General features: G+C 51.7%; 1 protein-coding gene across 1 annotated transcript in view; it reads left to right on the forward strand.

The window, feature by feature from the left end:
* Nucleotides 1-3,692: 3,692 nt before the first annotated feature.
* The window catches only part of PLXNA2 (plexin A2), a 194,071-nt gene continuing 182,295 nt past the window's right edge, over nt 3,693-15,468 (forward strand). Inside the window, exons 1-2 of the mRNA XM_079726138.1 lie at nt 3,693-4,895; nt 10,114-10,296. Of these exons, the coding sequence (XP_079582264.1) occupies nt 3,708-4,895; nt 10,114-10,296 (1,371 nt within the window). The 5' untranslated portion in view covers nt 3,693-3,707. The remainder of the gene's footprint in view (nt 4,896-10,113; nt 10,297-15,468) is intronic.

Here is a 15,468-nt window from a genome sequence, read left to right on the forward strand (position 1 = left end):
CCTATGAGGTAGATGCTAGTGCTAATCTCATTATATATAAATAGTGAGATAGCATCAGAGAATGGCTAAGTACCTTGACCAAGTTTACACAGCTATTATTGCCTCTGAATCCAAGCATCTAAGTTCAGAGTTCATGAGTCTAACCATTACACCACATGGCCTCTTGTCAGAGGTACAGAGGTGGGTGCCCTTCCCCCTTACTCTAAATTCAGACAGGAGGCTTGATCCTTGCCAGCTGGGCTTTGGAAGAGCTACCTGAGAGCATCAGCCTTGGCCTGGAAAGACAGGGGCTCTCAACTCGCTGTTGAAGTCAGTTGTCTTTGTGAATTCCAAGGCAGAATGCAAGCCTCCTCTGCCACCCCTGCACTGCAAGAGACCGTGTCTCCTCTTGACCCTGATGCACTAGTGCCTACTGCTCCCAAGTGGGTGATCTTTGAGTGCCACGGAATGAATCTGCGAGGCTGGTCACCAGGAGCAGTCTGTCCCAGGGTAGATGCTGATGGAGGGGTGAGAGGAAAATAGCCCAATTATTGGTCTGTTGAGAACTCTGAATGTAACCGGCCTTACCCAGTAGGACAAAAGAACCTCAACTGCCATTGCAGTCATAGACTCTAGAAGCTGAAGCAGGCAAAGTCTCAAGGTATCATTTTGTCTGAATGAAGAAATCTTAAGAGCTGGTTAATTCAAACATCCTTTATTTTAAGATCAAGAAATAGGCTCAGGTTGATGCTAGACCGGTCTAAAGCTATACAACTCATGGATGACACAGGCAGGATTTGAATCCGGGGCTCCCCGAGTCCCTCACTCTTCCTCCTGCCCCATGACTCCGTGCCTTCTAGCCACCAGGCCAAATTTGCCATTCATACTTCAACTCTCAGGATCCTGGACCTCCGCCGGGCTCCCTGCAGGCTGCAGAGAGGCTGTGTTGGGACTTGTGCAGTAGCGTGCTAGAGACGATCACCTTGGATCTATCCCCCTTCCTCTGACTCATGCTTCCCAGTTTGTGCCCCTTCACTGGGCCAGGGAGGGGATCAAAGGTCTGCCCACAGTGTTCATTCCCATGGAAAGGAAGAATACGAGCAAAAAGAGAAGTCAGGAGGTCTGGCGGGATTCCTGAAGTGCAGTCTCCTGGGGAGGCTTCAGTGATAATAATAACTCCGTAAGTTAAGCATTCACTGAGTGCCAGCTCCCATGCTAAGAGGTTTCCCCGTGTTATCTCATTTACTCTGATGACAACTCAAGGGGTTGGTGCTGTAATTATCCCATCGTACCAGAAAAGGGGGATGAGACTGGGCTTGCCCAAGGCCCCCAAATTTCTTCCCCAATTCTGCCTAAGAACAAAAGCCACTCACTGTTTATTCAAACTGTGTCTTTGGAGGATATCGGGCAGGGAGGTGAGATAGTTGATCTTAACCTCACAATCGTGTCCTTTGGTGTCACCTCTTCTACTGGGACCTTTTCCCTCCACCCATGGGCTAAGCATGTATGTGCATGTACGTTCTGGGGGAGGCGGGGTGCACTGCCCACAGACTCGATGCCAGCGTGTCTCACAGAGCACTGTCTAAAAGGCACAGCCCAAGCGCATCATGGTGATGATTATAATCCTCACGGCTCCTCGGGGACACACAGCCCTCCACCTGTAGGCAAAGGAGCTCTCCTACCCAGAGACAGGGGCACGTACAGCCCGGCCTCCTGCCGTTCCCTGTCCAGCTGGAGAATGTGAGGATTCTGTTATTTCCTTTCCACAGCTCCTCTTGAGGAATTCACGTCCTGCTACTGGCCCCAGGACATAGCTAAAAATAACCTCCGATTTTCAAACCGAAAGCTCTGTCTGTCGGGAGGCTTTGCCGGTGAGCACGTGGGGCCGGAAGGGCTGGGTCAGAGTCGCTGAGGTCAGCCTGGGCCTCATGCCGCTGTCGCCTCCCTCTTTCCAAGGAAGCCCGGGGCCTGACGAGTCACACCAGAACCACACCCAGGTGGAGCCCGGTTGGAGGAGAGCCGTCAGGTGGGGCCTCCCTCTGGCACCATGGTGGCTGTCAGGCATGGGAGGCACAGTTGAGGAGGACGAGGGAGAGTTTCTAAAGACACAGAGCCAAAGCCATGTGGATCCTGCAGATGGCATCTGTTTTAATTCCAACCCAGTCTAGCCAGGTTGGGGGCGAAGGGACACAGGCCTCTCCTAGGCCCCCTTGGAGCTCATTCTTAATCCTCGGCTTGAGTGTTTCCACTCCTGCTGCCTCATCGCCCAGAGTTCTATCTGGACTTGTCCGAGGAAGTTGTCAGACCCTCCATCCAGCTGCAGGAAAGATCTCTCTGCTAGACAGCCTGCTGCCCCCTGCTGCCGCCACTGCCACCGCTGTCCCTCCCTCTCCATAGAAGGCAGGAGCAGCGCTGGCAGAGTGATGGGACAGCCTCCACTCTCTACCCTCTGCCTAGGAGTCTAGAGAAGCTGTCGCAGGAACACCACCTTGCCCCTCTGGGCAGCTTCCTTGGAATAAGGAGGAAAAGCCCTGGAGCCTGGGGCTTGGGAGGGCAGAGAGGGAGGAAGGAAGTCAGGGCAGGGGACTGATGAGGCTGGGGCAGGCAGCCTGAGGTCGGCCACACGGAGCCTTAAACAACCACAAGGCCCCAGCAGTGGCTACAATGAGCCTGACCTTCAACTTGCCTCCCTTTGCTCCTCTCCACATCTCCCAAACCCGGAACCCTTGCCCAGGTGGCTGAGACTGGACTCAGCCAGCCAGTCCCCGTGAGTAAGGAGGCCAACTCCCCCTGTGCTCCACCTGCAGAGAAGCAGAAGTGGAAGCAAGTTCCCCAGGACCTGGCACCCCACTTACTGGGGAGGCAGTGGCGGATGCCCTCCTGTCCCAAGGAGGAGGGGTGGAGGGGGTTGTCCGCCCTTCTCCCTGGGGCTCTGCAGGCTCCTGAACAGCACCTGTGGGGATCCCAGTCCCACCTCACACTCCGAACAAGTTTTAACCGCTAATGATCAGGGATTCTCCTTTCTAGAGAGGACGAGGCCGAGGGGCAGCGAGAGGCGCTGTGATTCAGGATGACCAGCCCCCCTCCTTCCCTACAGGGGACAGAGCCTGAAAGAGTAAGGAAGCCAGCAGTGCGAGGGGCTGGAAGTCTGAAATAAGAAGGAATTGTTTTGTGATATCAGACTCGGAATAGCTGCCTGGGAGAGCCTGGGAGAGGGCCTTGCTAACCAGCTTTCACAAGACAGGAGAGATTTCCACTGGACTGGGAGAGAGCAGGAAGACAGACCCAGCGACTGGGTGGGGAAGTCTGGCTTTAGTTCCGACACCAGGATCAACTGGCTGGGTGAACTCAGCCGTTTAACCTCTCTGAGAGATAAAAACGATGTCTGAGAGGACAGAAATAGAGATGCTTTGTAAAGTTATTAAAAAAATGCATTTTACATCGTAAAGGCTGGAGACCAAAATAGATAATAGGATTCCCTGAACATCCCGAAGAGGGAGAAAGCATGTTAAAAATAGAAAAAAAAAACTGAAATACAGAAGAAAGAGGCTCACAGAGCTAGTCGGCACTGGGACCTGGGTCAAGCAGCCCAGTTCACTCCTCCAGGGATTTATATTCCATCTGACCCCTCTGCCTTGTGTTTTCCAGAACCATGTAAGGGCCAAGCCAGGAAGGCGGAGTACGCGAGCGCTCAGAGGCTCTGTCTCCTGGTCCCCGCCCGGCTCAGAATGGAACAGAGGAGGCCCTGGCCGCGGGCTGCAGAGGTGGACGGCTGGCCTGTGGTCCTGCTCTCCGCCGTCTGCGTGCTGCTGGCACCCCCGGCGGCCGGCATGCCCCAGTTCAGCACCTTCCACTCCGAGAACCGGGACTGGACCTTCAACCATTTGACGGTGCACCGCGGGACGGGGGCAGTGTACGTGGGGGCCATCAACCGCGTGTACAAGCTGACGGGCAACCTGACCATCCAGGTGGCTCACAAGACGGGGCCGGAGGAGGACAACAAGTCCTGCTACCCGCCGCTCATCGTTCAGCCCTGCAGCGAGGTGCTCACGCTCACCAACAACGTCAACAAGCTGCTCATCATCGACTACTCCGAGAACCGGCTGCTGGCCTGCGGCAGCCTGTACCAGGGGGTCTGCAAGTTGCTGCGGCTGGACGACCTCTTCATCCTGGTGGAGCCGTCCCACAAGAAGGAGCACTACCTGTCCAGCGTCAACAAGACGGGGACGATGTACGGGGTGATCGTGCGCTCCGAGGGCGAGGACGGCAAGCTCTTCATCGGCACTGCTGTGGACGGCAAGCAGGACTATTTTCCCACCCTGTCCAGCCGCAAGCTGCCCCGCGACCCCGAGTCCTCCGCCATGCTCGACTACGAGCTCCACAGCGACTTCGTCTCCTCACTCATCAAGATCCCTTCTGACACCCTGGCCCTGGTCGCCCACTTTGACATCTTCTACATCTACGGCTTCGCCAGCGGGGGCTTCGTCTACTTCCTCACCGTCCAGCCTGAGACCCCCGAGGGCGTGGCCATCAACTCGGCCGGAGACCTCTTCTACACCTCGCGCATCGTCAGGCTCTGCAAAGACGACCCCAAGTTCCACTCCTACGTGTCCCTGCCCTTCGGCTGCACGCGGGCCGGGGTGGAATATCGCCTCCTGCAGGCTGCTTACCTCGCCAAGCCCGGGGACTCGCTGGCCCAGGCCTTCAACATCAGCAGCCAGGACGACGTGCTCTTCGCCATCTTCTCCAAAGGGCAGAAGCAGTATCACCACCCGCCGGATGACTCCGCCCTCTGTGCCTTCCCCATCCGGGCCATCAACTTGCAGATCAAAGAGCGCTTGCAGTCCTGCTACCAGGGCGAGGGTAACCTGGAGCTCAACTGGCTGCTGGGGAAGGACGTGCAGTGCACCAAGGCGGTAAGGAGGGCCCACCTGCTCTACCCCTGATGCGGCATCTGGCATTGCACACCCCTTTGCACACCCTGCCCGCAGACCACCACAGCCTGAAATGAGAGAGGTGCTCAGGCTCAGGCTCACGTTACCAGGTGGTCCCCATAATACAGAGTCTGATGATACCAGACACTTGAGGCAGGTTTGTTGATCCACGGAGTCATTCCCGACGTATAATCAAGGGCCTCTACACCACCAGCCACTGTTGTAAGCACCACGGGCTTCAGAAGTGAACCATACAACACAGCTACTTGCCTTCATGGAGCTTTCATTCGTGAGGCAAGACAAATTAATGCATAAAATATGTAGTCTCTCAAAGGGTGACAACTGCTGTAGGGAAGAATAAAGCACAGAAGTGGGGAGAGGCAGTACCCACGAGGATTGGTTCATTGAGAAAGCAGCATCTGAGCAAAGAATGAGGAAAGTAAGCTATGCAGGTATCTGGGAAAGCATCCCAGAGAGAGGGAGGGAGTAGCTCTTGCAGAGAATGCAGGGCATGCCTGGAGTGTGTGAAGAAGAGCGAGGAGGCCACTACAGCTGGACCCGAGCATGTGGCAGAAAGAGTGGTTGGAGATGAGCCAGTCAGAGGTAACACGCACCAGATCCTGTACGTACAGGGCCCTGTAGGCCACTGTACAGCCAAGTGAAGGGGTAAAGTAGGCAGGTAGATATGTAAGCTGGAGGAGAGAGAGAAGGGAGTTGAGCTTGACTGATAATTTGAAAACTGGGGAAAAAGAATTGGGCAGAGGGGAAAAAGGAGAAGAAAGGGAGCTTGGGGTCCAGGCCTGAGGATGGCAGAGACAAGAAAGTCAGTAGCAAGCACTGTCCTGTCAGAGTGTCAAGATGCTGCCATCTAGGTGGTTCCCATGATCCACCCATTCATCCATCCATCCATCACTCCATCCATCTACCCATCCCTCTATCCATCCATTCATCCCTCCCTCCAGCCATCCACTTAACAAGAAGGTATTGAAGATCTCCCAAATGCCCAGCTGGGGATGCAAACATAAAAAGACACGATCACAACTTTCAGATATCTCATAATCTAATGGGAGAAAGAGTGAAAGAAAAAATAGCTGGCAGTGTAATATAGTACCTAAGAGTTTGGGATTCAGAGTTCAAATTCTATCTGCGCTACATCCTGGCTTCAAGAGTAACTTAATATCTCTCCATTATCACCTGTGAAATGGGAATCATAATGCCTACCGCATTGGATGATCAGATAGTACGTGGCAAGGTTAACACCATGCCTGGCGTGTTAGGTTGAGCATTATTAGTTAACTGTTATGCATGTGACACGTGCTAAGATAGATTTCTGTGCAGAGTGCTGTGGACACTGGATCGGCAGCCTGGGGAACAATCTGAAACCAAGTGACCCACACGGCTGCCTTCTGAGCACCCTAAATGGAGGGTGTCTGCTACTGGGACCAAAAACCTCTTCTTAAAGCAAAAAATGAATCACGCCTAGGGTATGCTTCTGTTCCTACTGTCAGTCGCTTGGTACAATAGGATAGTAGTTAAGGCCATAGGCTTGGAATTCCAACAGATTTGTATTTAAAAATCAGTCCTACCATTTAAAACTGTGTGACTTTAGGCAAGTTATATACCTGATCTGAGCTGTATTTTTTTTTCATTTTTAAAATAGAAATAATAGTAGTCTCTTTTTATGGTTATTATGAGGATCAAATGGAACAAGCATGTAAGAGCACAAAACCTGGCCCATAATAAGCATGCAATAAACGACAGCTATAATTGTTAATATGAATTATTAAAGAACCAGTTATTTGCTGTTATTTTACCTTTATAAAATGAGGAGGTTGAGCTAGATATTCTCCAAAGTTCTTTACAGTCCTGAAATTCTATAACCTATGGCCCCAACCAATCAAGAGAAGTGGAGAGGAAATGCAAGGGTTAACTCCTTGCAGAGTCCAGCCTGGTTCCCACTGCCCAGAGGGGGCCTTGTCAGAAGGAAACTGCTGATTCCTGCCTGCTGCTGAGCCAGAGGGAAGAGGAAGAGCCGACACCCTTGTGGGGCTCCATTGGCTTGCAGAGAGACAAGCCCGGGCTAGTAACCAAAGAGCAGCAAAGGCACTGGGAGAGAGGTGACAGCAGGTGAGATCAGGACCTCAGAGAGAACAGCCCCTCACTCACCACCCCCTCCCTTCATCATCACTCTTCTGCTGCAGCCTTGATAGTGGAGGTGGAGGTGGGGCTGCAACAGGAGGGGCCCCTTAAAATCCTTATAACCTAAGGAGTCCCAGACCTGGGGACCCAGAGACGTTTAGGTGGCCTCAGAGGGTGTTAAGGAGGAGTGAGGGTAGCTGACGTCCCGGGGCTTAATTTTAACGTGATCTCTGGACTAACATGGAACTCTCAGATGAAGGATTTGAGCTCTGTTACCAGAGGAGAAATGAGGAAGGGGAACATCACTCATTGAAGAGCAGCTATTGTCCTAAAGGCTGTGCTGGGCAATTTAAGGGTTATCTCACTTGATCCTCAATATGACCCTATAAAGCAAGGATTATCATCCCCCATTTGACAGATGGAAAAACCAAGACTCACAAAAACTAAGTACATTGGTTGCACCCATACAACCATAAATGACACAGCAGGGATTTGAATTCAGTTTAGCCCATATGACCTCTGAGTCCAAACTCTTTGCATTTAGCCGTGCTGCTTCTAAGGAAAGCCATACACCAGGCTCTCCCTTTCAGAGCAAAAGTAAAGGGGCAGCAGGTGTTTGGGAATATCTGACAATTTAGAGACGAGAGAAGGAAATGCCAGCCAATCCCAGGGGCTTAGGCTCAGAACAAACCGTTTCCGTCACAGTCTGGCGATTCTAGAGTCAGGAGGGATGTAGGGAAATTCAAAATCACTGGCAAGTTTTTGGCTTCTGTCATCATTTCTCAGAAGCTGGCTTGGGTTATGCCTGAGCCCAGGCTCTGCAACCTTAGCAGTCCCTGGAGAGAGTGGGAAAGAAAGTGAAGCCATGAAATCAAGAACTTTCAGAGCTGAAAGGCAGCTTGACGATTACCTGGCCTAATCCTTTTCCTTTACAGATGAGAGCATTCAGACTCAAAGTGGGTATGTGGTATATCAAGATAACAGAGCTGGCTAGTGGTAGAGACAGGACTACAATCTAGATTTCCCGATTCTTTATCAGGACACTTGTGCCTCTGGTGTAGGGATGAGAAAGAGAAGTAGAAAATGTAAAAAGTGGTAGCTGATTCCTCTGACCTACCTTTCTAGGGAGCCTGAAATTTCCATCATTGGCTCTAGGGATGTACTGGTGAATCTTAAATGGATGGCTATATGCAGGCAATGGTAGTAGTAGGGAAAGGATTGGGATGGGAGGATCTTGATTAGAAGTATTTGCCAATTTCCGTGGTGTAAATACTCCCACCATGGATAATTTCAAGCCACCAGTGTGATGTCACTGAATGCAGAGATAGATGTACAGACATTCCTCATAAGCTGGCTTTATTATACCATTGCTTCACTCCCTTCCTGAGAAGCTTATCCCTTCTGCCGTGTGGAGTGCCATATAATCCAGAGTTCAAGGTCATCCTTAACCCAAAAGTTAGTTTTCTTTCCTAAAGAATAAACACACACACACACACACACACACACACACACACACACACACACACACAAGGGTAGCACCACCACTCAGCTGTAGGAGCAGTAGCTCTCTACAAAACACCAAGGAATCACAAGACATGAGCCTCTGTTCTCTTTGGATTTGAACAGGGAATGGAAGAGAAGTCCCTGGTTTACCCCAAAAAATCACATTTAGCTTATAAATCAGTTCTTCCAAGGAAATGAAGCTGTCAGGGAATGACACATCAGCCTGCTCTTTCCTGGTGTGTGTGAGAGGAGAAGGGTGATGGGAACAGGTCTCTCCGTGATGCTTTCTGTGCTTCCCGTGACCGTCACTTCCTTCCTCCTCGAGGATGCCTTTCCAGACCCAGGAGGAACAGCTGCCACAGGGCTCAGGGCTCTTTCTGGCCCAGAGTCTGCAACCTTTGCCCACAGGATTCCCTGTTGTGCAATCAACTGGGATGTTTCGGAGGATGCGTCATAGCCCAGGTCCAGGCTAGACAGTGTGCAGAGAATGCAGCCCCCTTGCAGCCCCTGTCCTCAGGAAGCATGCAGTCTTTTTATTTTTTAACTGAATGAGATCTTAGAAATCATCAATTTAACATTCCCTAAAGAGGCTGTTACTGATCAAAGTTCACATAGCCACATAGAAGAAGAGCAGAGACTGGAATTTCTGTCCAGCTATTTTTCCACTTGCTCAAGGTGCAAGGTGCAATGTCCTTTCAAGGTGCCCTAGTCTCTTCTGACAGAGAAGAGACTTTAATTTTTTTTTAATTTTTATTCAATGACAGATATTCTTTATACAAGCATACACCCACTCCCTGCAAAAGGCTGCTAACAAGAAGGCCATCTCCCCCAGAATCTACCCAAACATCATTGAAGACCTCTAACGGACAATGATGAAAATCGTTGTACAACTTAACAAATCTCTTTGCATGCGTTATTTCCTTTTCTCCCCAGTGATTCTCTCACAAAGGTGGGCAGGTAGTATGACACCTGAAGAAACTGAGATTCATGTAGATGAAGTAACTTTTCCAGAGTATAAGGCACTGTTCAATATTAAGATAACCCTTTTTAATCTATCCCCAGTATGGGATGTGGTGAATAATGGAATGACTGAAAATTCCTTATGCCCAAAGGCAGGCCTTTGCAGTCCAGGAAACAAATAAGGAACGCCACCAGGCTGGTAGGAATCCTGTGATGTTGCCTCTAGACTGAATCTCCACTGTCTAAATAGAAAGACCACCACAAATGGCATGGTCCACAGGGACATGTAAATGACCAGGAAATGAGTTTGAGCAATCAGCTTTGCAAACTCTCGCTGGTTGTCTTGGCAGAAAAGTGAGTGGGTGATCGCAGGCGAGGGAGAAGAAAGCTGTCTGGTTTCACAGGAGTCAGTGCGGGGTTCATGGGTCAGCCGTGAGATGTTTGTGTGTGCAGTATGTGTTAGGCCCCTGAACTCCATGCCTGAACTTCTCTGAGGCCTGGTGTCCTGGGGCTGGTGGCCACGGTGGGTGGGCTGGTGTGGATCAACTCGGCCCTGCCTCCGCTGCTACTCACCCCAGGTCCCTCCCCTTCTCTCCAGCCGGTGCCCATCGATGACAACTTCTGTGGACTGGACATCAACCAGCCACTTGGAGGCTCCATTCCAGTGGAGGGCCTGACCCTGTACACCACCAGCCGGGACCGCATGACCTCGGTGGCGTCCTATGTTTACAATGGCTACAGCGTGGTGTTTGTGGGCACAAAGAATGGCAAGCTGAAAAAGGTAAGAGTCCGGAGCCTGGACGCCCCGATGCTGGTCAGCTCTTCGGCTGAGAGCGTCTTCTGGAAGGTTGCTGTTGATGGAGGTATAACTAGAGGCAACTCAGTTTTCTTGGGGCAGGAACAGTTAGAGTGGGGAGGGTTGGTAGGGGTTCATTTGTGGCTTATCTTCCAGATGCTTCCTCTACCCACTGGTCAGTGAGTGTCTTGGTAATGTAAACATATTTCAATATTGACCAAACTCCAAGGAATTAGGAAGGTGCATCTGTCTAGAGGAAAAAAAAAAAAATCTCCAAATCAAGTAGAACTGATTTTTTGATTATCTGTATTATGAATCACCCACATCACAAATCCCTCCCCACAGTCTCTAGAGGTGATTGTACTGATCAAAAGTCTTTGCTGAGTCCAGAGCAGCTGCTTGAAGCACAGTATGGGTGTCACTTCTCAGCCAGTGGTGGTGCCTCTCTGGGATGGTATATGGTGCCTGGATAAGGGGCCGTTCTCCTGTCTTTCCTCTTCCTGCAATCGCAGTCTCTTCCCCGCCCCTCCTCCCTCACCCCCAAGACCTGATCTGACAGGAGGAAGTAGGCATCTTATCCTGTGGCTGCTCTGAGCACCTCTGCCCATGGGAGGGCACGGGCCGTCTGGGGCTGGCAGCACGGGAAGCCTCCTGCGCGGCGGGCTGAAGCCGGCAGCTTGTACCTGCTTGTCTAGCGCTTAAGGTGTAGAGTCGGAGCACAATCTGGTTTATTATGTGGGATGACCGCAGCCACGTTCTTTCCAGTCTCTGCTAATCCCTTTTTCCCAAGCTCACCCTCCTGCCACCTTTCCCCAGTCCCAGCACCTGTGGATCAAGGCACAGGCCAGACCTCACCGCATCTCACCCTTTGATGTTGACATCAGCCCTGTGGCTCTTTGCTCTGAATCCAGTTAGAGCCTCAGGAGAGATGTTGTTGGGGAATGTAGAAGGAGGCTGGCAGGGAGGGAACCTGAGGAAGAATTTCCGTGTTCTGCTTGTTCTGAGTTGCTGCCAAAGGAGGTGAGAAGAACTGGTCTGGGTTGATGTGGAGACGCCTTCTTTCTCATGATACCAAAGCCCTTTAACCCCTTCCTCACTCTGTGGAGAGGTGCCTACCTGTACCTGTCCTGTGCCCTCCACTTGGCCTGGGACTGTGGGCCCTGGCTTGGTTTCAGGTACGGGAGAGTGAGGATGAGTGTGGTCCCGGCGTTTGCTTTCCCAGAAGTGGAGAGGGAAGAAGCTGGCCTTCTGAGATTCCACTAAGATTTAAAAGTGGTGTACTCTAGAAAAGAGTCTGAAATAGGATATATATATATTTAAAACTGAATCACTTTGCTGTACACCTGAAACTGACGCAACATTGTAAATCGACTCTACTTCAATTTTTAAAAAGTGGTATATTCTGGGGCTTCCCTGGTGGCGCGGTGGTTGAGAGTCCGCCTGCCGATGCAGGGGACGCGGGTTCGTGCCCCGGTCCGGGAAGATCCCACGTGCTGTGGAGCGGCTGGGCCCGTGAGCCATGGCTGCTGAGCCGGCATGTCCGGAGCCTGTGCTCCGCAACGGGAGAGGCCACAACAGTGAGAGGCCCGTGTACCGCAAAAAAAAAAAAAAAAAAAAAGTGGTATATTCTATCAAGACAGGGTTCAACTTGGACCCCTGAGGCTGACTACTTTCCTGCAGGTTTATCTATACAGCTGGGTAGATTGTGACTTGCCCAGGGACTTTGGGCCGAGGGCCCTATGGGAGTTGAAATCCATCCTGAACTCTCCTTGTCAAGCCATATGCCCTAGGGTATAAACATACTCCCAGAGGAGCTCCTGGAGCTGACTCATCTGCCCATAAATACCACCTGTTTCTCAATTGCCCAAAGGCTCTGTAAGGCCAGCAGGAGCCACAACTAAGCTGTTGCTCAGCATTTTCTCCTATCCTTCCTGCACCTTCAGTCACTGTTCTGGATCATTCCTGTGATTCTGTCTCCTTTATTCTCTTGAAAGTTCTGTTAAAGGCAGGGGTCATGCCTTGTTCATATTTATTTCCTTCTTTCTGCCTCATCCTTTCACCAAGTGTTCCCACCTGGGATGGGCCTCAAAACTGTCTCGAAAAATAAAACCATTCTCTAAGGAACCTTAGAGACCATCTAGCCCAATACCAGTGTTATTTGGCAGGAAAATTGAGGCCCAGAGAAGAAAAGTGACTCGTCCAAGCTTAGAGATGAGGACAAGTTGCCTCTTGTCCTAACATCCAAGTTGACACCTGTTTTACTTAAAGAAGCAGCCACGGAACCCCGGGGGTGGAGGCTGAGAACAGCCTTCGGGTTCAGGCTTGCTGCAGGGTTCAGCCAGGGGCTAGGGCCTCCATTCTCTTCAGCCTGGATCTGAGTTAGGGAATTAATGTTTGCCGAATGGATGGATGAGGGCTGAATAAAGGAAGAACCACCCAGCCAGGCTCAAAGGGCCCTGGGCTGACCTTCCCATATTTCTCTTTTCAAGCCACACACTCAAGGTAGCCAAGTTCGCTTAGCCCTGTTGGAACCCCAGCAGACAAGTTGCTAGGGAGGCAAGTCAGAGGGTTCAAGGGCAAGGCTGGGGGCATGGCTGCCCACAGCTTGTTCCGACCTGCAATTGTCTGCTCCTTCTCACTCTTCACGATGTTCTTTAGTTGTTTCTATGAGCTCATAATACCCCTCCTTCTCCTCTGGGCGACTCACCCTTCCTTTCCACCCACATGCCTTTGAGGCACCTGATACTAAAGCCGGGCTCCCACTGGTCTCCCATTTACCCAGAGAAACGGCCCATGAAGAATTTATGGAATGTCCCCAGGAAACCCTGCCATGGTCCAGGCCGCATAGCTCTTTCAACACAGGAAGGAAAAAAAAAAAAAACTAGCCAAGAGCTTGGAGAGGGGAGGGAAGCAGGGTGCGTCAGAACCACTCACTTCTTCCCTGCCTAACCAGGCATCTGTCAGACTATGCAGCCTCCGGCCATGGCAGACCATAGGACAGGATGTCCCCGAGTGGGGACGATTAGAGGAAGCAGAGACTCCCTAGAAGTGGCAGGACCACGAGGTGTTGTTCTGTGCTGTGTCACATACTTGCTCATACCTGCCCTCTGCTCTCCGGGCAGAGAACAGTGCAGACGAGGCCACCGCCTTCTGAGCCACAAACATGCATAGGGAACTGGCAGAATAAGGACGAGATCTCAGAACCAAGAGGTGTAACACTTGCCTAGACTAAGGGCCAGTGCCTCAGAGGTGATAAGAAGACAGGCCAGGATTCGCCACAGGGATGGAACAATTCCAGAGAAATCAGCTGCCCTGGTGTGATTAACCTGGAGGGCTTCGTGGAGGAGGAAGCTTACTAGGATTTGCTCTGAGACTGAATGAGACAGACAAAGTGATGAGTTGGGGATGGGAGAGAAGGGCCCTCTAGACCTTGGGTGCGGCACTGAGAAGATACGAAGCACGTGCCAGCAAGGTCTAGAGTGCACAGAGGGGCTTGGAGGACTTGGCGAAGTGGAATCCAAGGCGTAGAGTACTGGGAGGCTCAAGCCCTAGAGGATCAAGTGAAAAGGATCTTGGGACTTTCGCTGACCTTGTGAGCCAACTGTGCGATCCGCTGATGGCAAAGTTAATTAGTCTTCACCACACTAACAGAAGGTCATGAAAAGTGGAGGCTCCACTTCCCACGGGAGATAACATTGTAAGAGGGCTTAAGCCAACCGAAGAGCCAGGTCAACAAGGGCTGCAAGGATGTGGGAGCCATGCTCTAGGGAGAATACTTTTAAAAGGATGTTAACCCAAGGGAAGAAGAGGAAAGGAGGAGACGAACCAGCTTTCTTCACAGACTGTGATTTACTGAGCACTTATCATGTGTCAGGTGATATTCTAAGAGCTTTATATCTACTAACTAATCTCTATACAACGCGATGGGGTAGGTGCTATTATCACCTCCATTTTACTGATGAGGAAATAGAGGCCAGAAAAGGTAAAGAAATGCGTCCAAGAGCCACATGACAAGTAAATGGCAGAGCCAGGGTTTGAACCTTGATCGTCTGGTTTCGAAATCATGCTTCTCCACTAAGCTGTGCAAGATGAATTAAACTTATTCAGTGTGGCCCCAGAGGGCAGAAGAGGGCCAACAGGTAGGAGTTCCGGTAAAATAGTTTTCCATTTAATAGGAGGAAGAAGCTTCTTGCAGCCAAAATGTCCCATAACGGAAAGAGTTGACTCAAGAGGGAATGAGCTCCCAGTCAGTGGAAATACTGAAGCAGAGACTGGGTGGGCACCGATCAGGGAAGCTGTGGAGAGGCACCTGCACCAAGCACATGACCTTCCCACTTAGGCTGCCCCTATTTCTCTGACTCCCTCAGTAGGGGTGGGAGATAAGGCAGGGCAGAGAAGGGGTGCAGAGAGGGGGAAGGCCAAGGCCCCCTTGGGGGTGGGCTTTGAAGTCACGGGGCCGGGTTCACGCTGGCCCTGGGTGTGTAGCAAAAAGCCCCTGAGGGTCAGCGGGGAGGTGCTTGGCCCAGACAGGGCAAGGCAGGACCCAGAGGATGAGGGCAGGCAGGCCTGGGGCAAGAGGCAGGGGAGGGAAAGCAGGGCCTCCTGGGGCTGGGCACGGCTGATCGTGCCGACATCCCTCCTGGCCAAGGGCAGGCGGTGGGAGTCCACATAAGAGATGCCCGGAGCTAATACCAAAGCACACGAGGAAGAGTAGTGGCAACAGGGACTACAGACTCATTTAACACGACTTCCCAGGTTGAAGGGAGGGGTCCAGGAGGCAGGTCGTGGGGCGTGGGAAGGAGCCGAGCTGAGAGGGCAGAAGACACTGGGACCGGGAAGCAGGACTCTCTAGGATTTGGGACAAAGTCCCATTGGTTCCTCCCCTCCGTTTGCAGCTGCTAAAACCGCTGCCTCAGCCCTGGCTTCCCATTTCTTCAGGTCTCTTCTGGCCCCTCGACCCCAGGGCCTCACAGCAGCATGAGGTGCTGGCTGTCCGTTCTCTCCTGCAGCCCTGCCACCGGAAGCCTCTCCTGATGCTCAAGGCCTGGTGACATGTCCCTCACCTCGCCCCTTCCAGCACTGTGACTAGCGCCCTCCTCAGACCCCCTGCCGCTTTGCTCCAATAGCATCTGGTGCAGGAGCCGCTGCTGAATAACG

The sequence above is a fragment of the Hyperoodon ampullatus genome (genome assembly GCF_949752795.1).
Source record: "Hyperoodon ampullatus genome assembly, chromosome: 2".
Lineage (NCBI taxonomy): Eukaryota > Metazoa > Chordata > Mammalia > Artiodactyla > Ziphiidae > Hyperoodon > Hyperoodon ampullatus.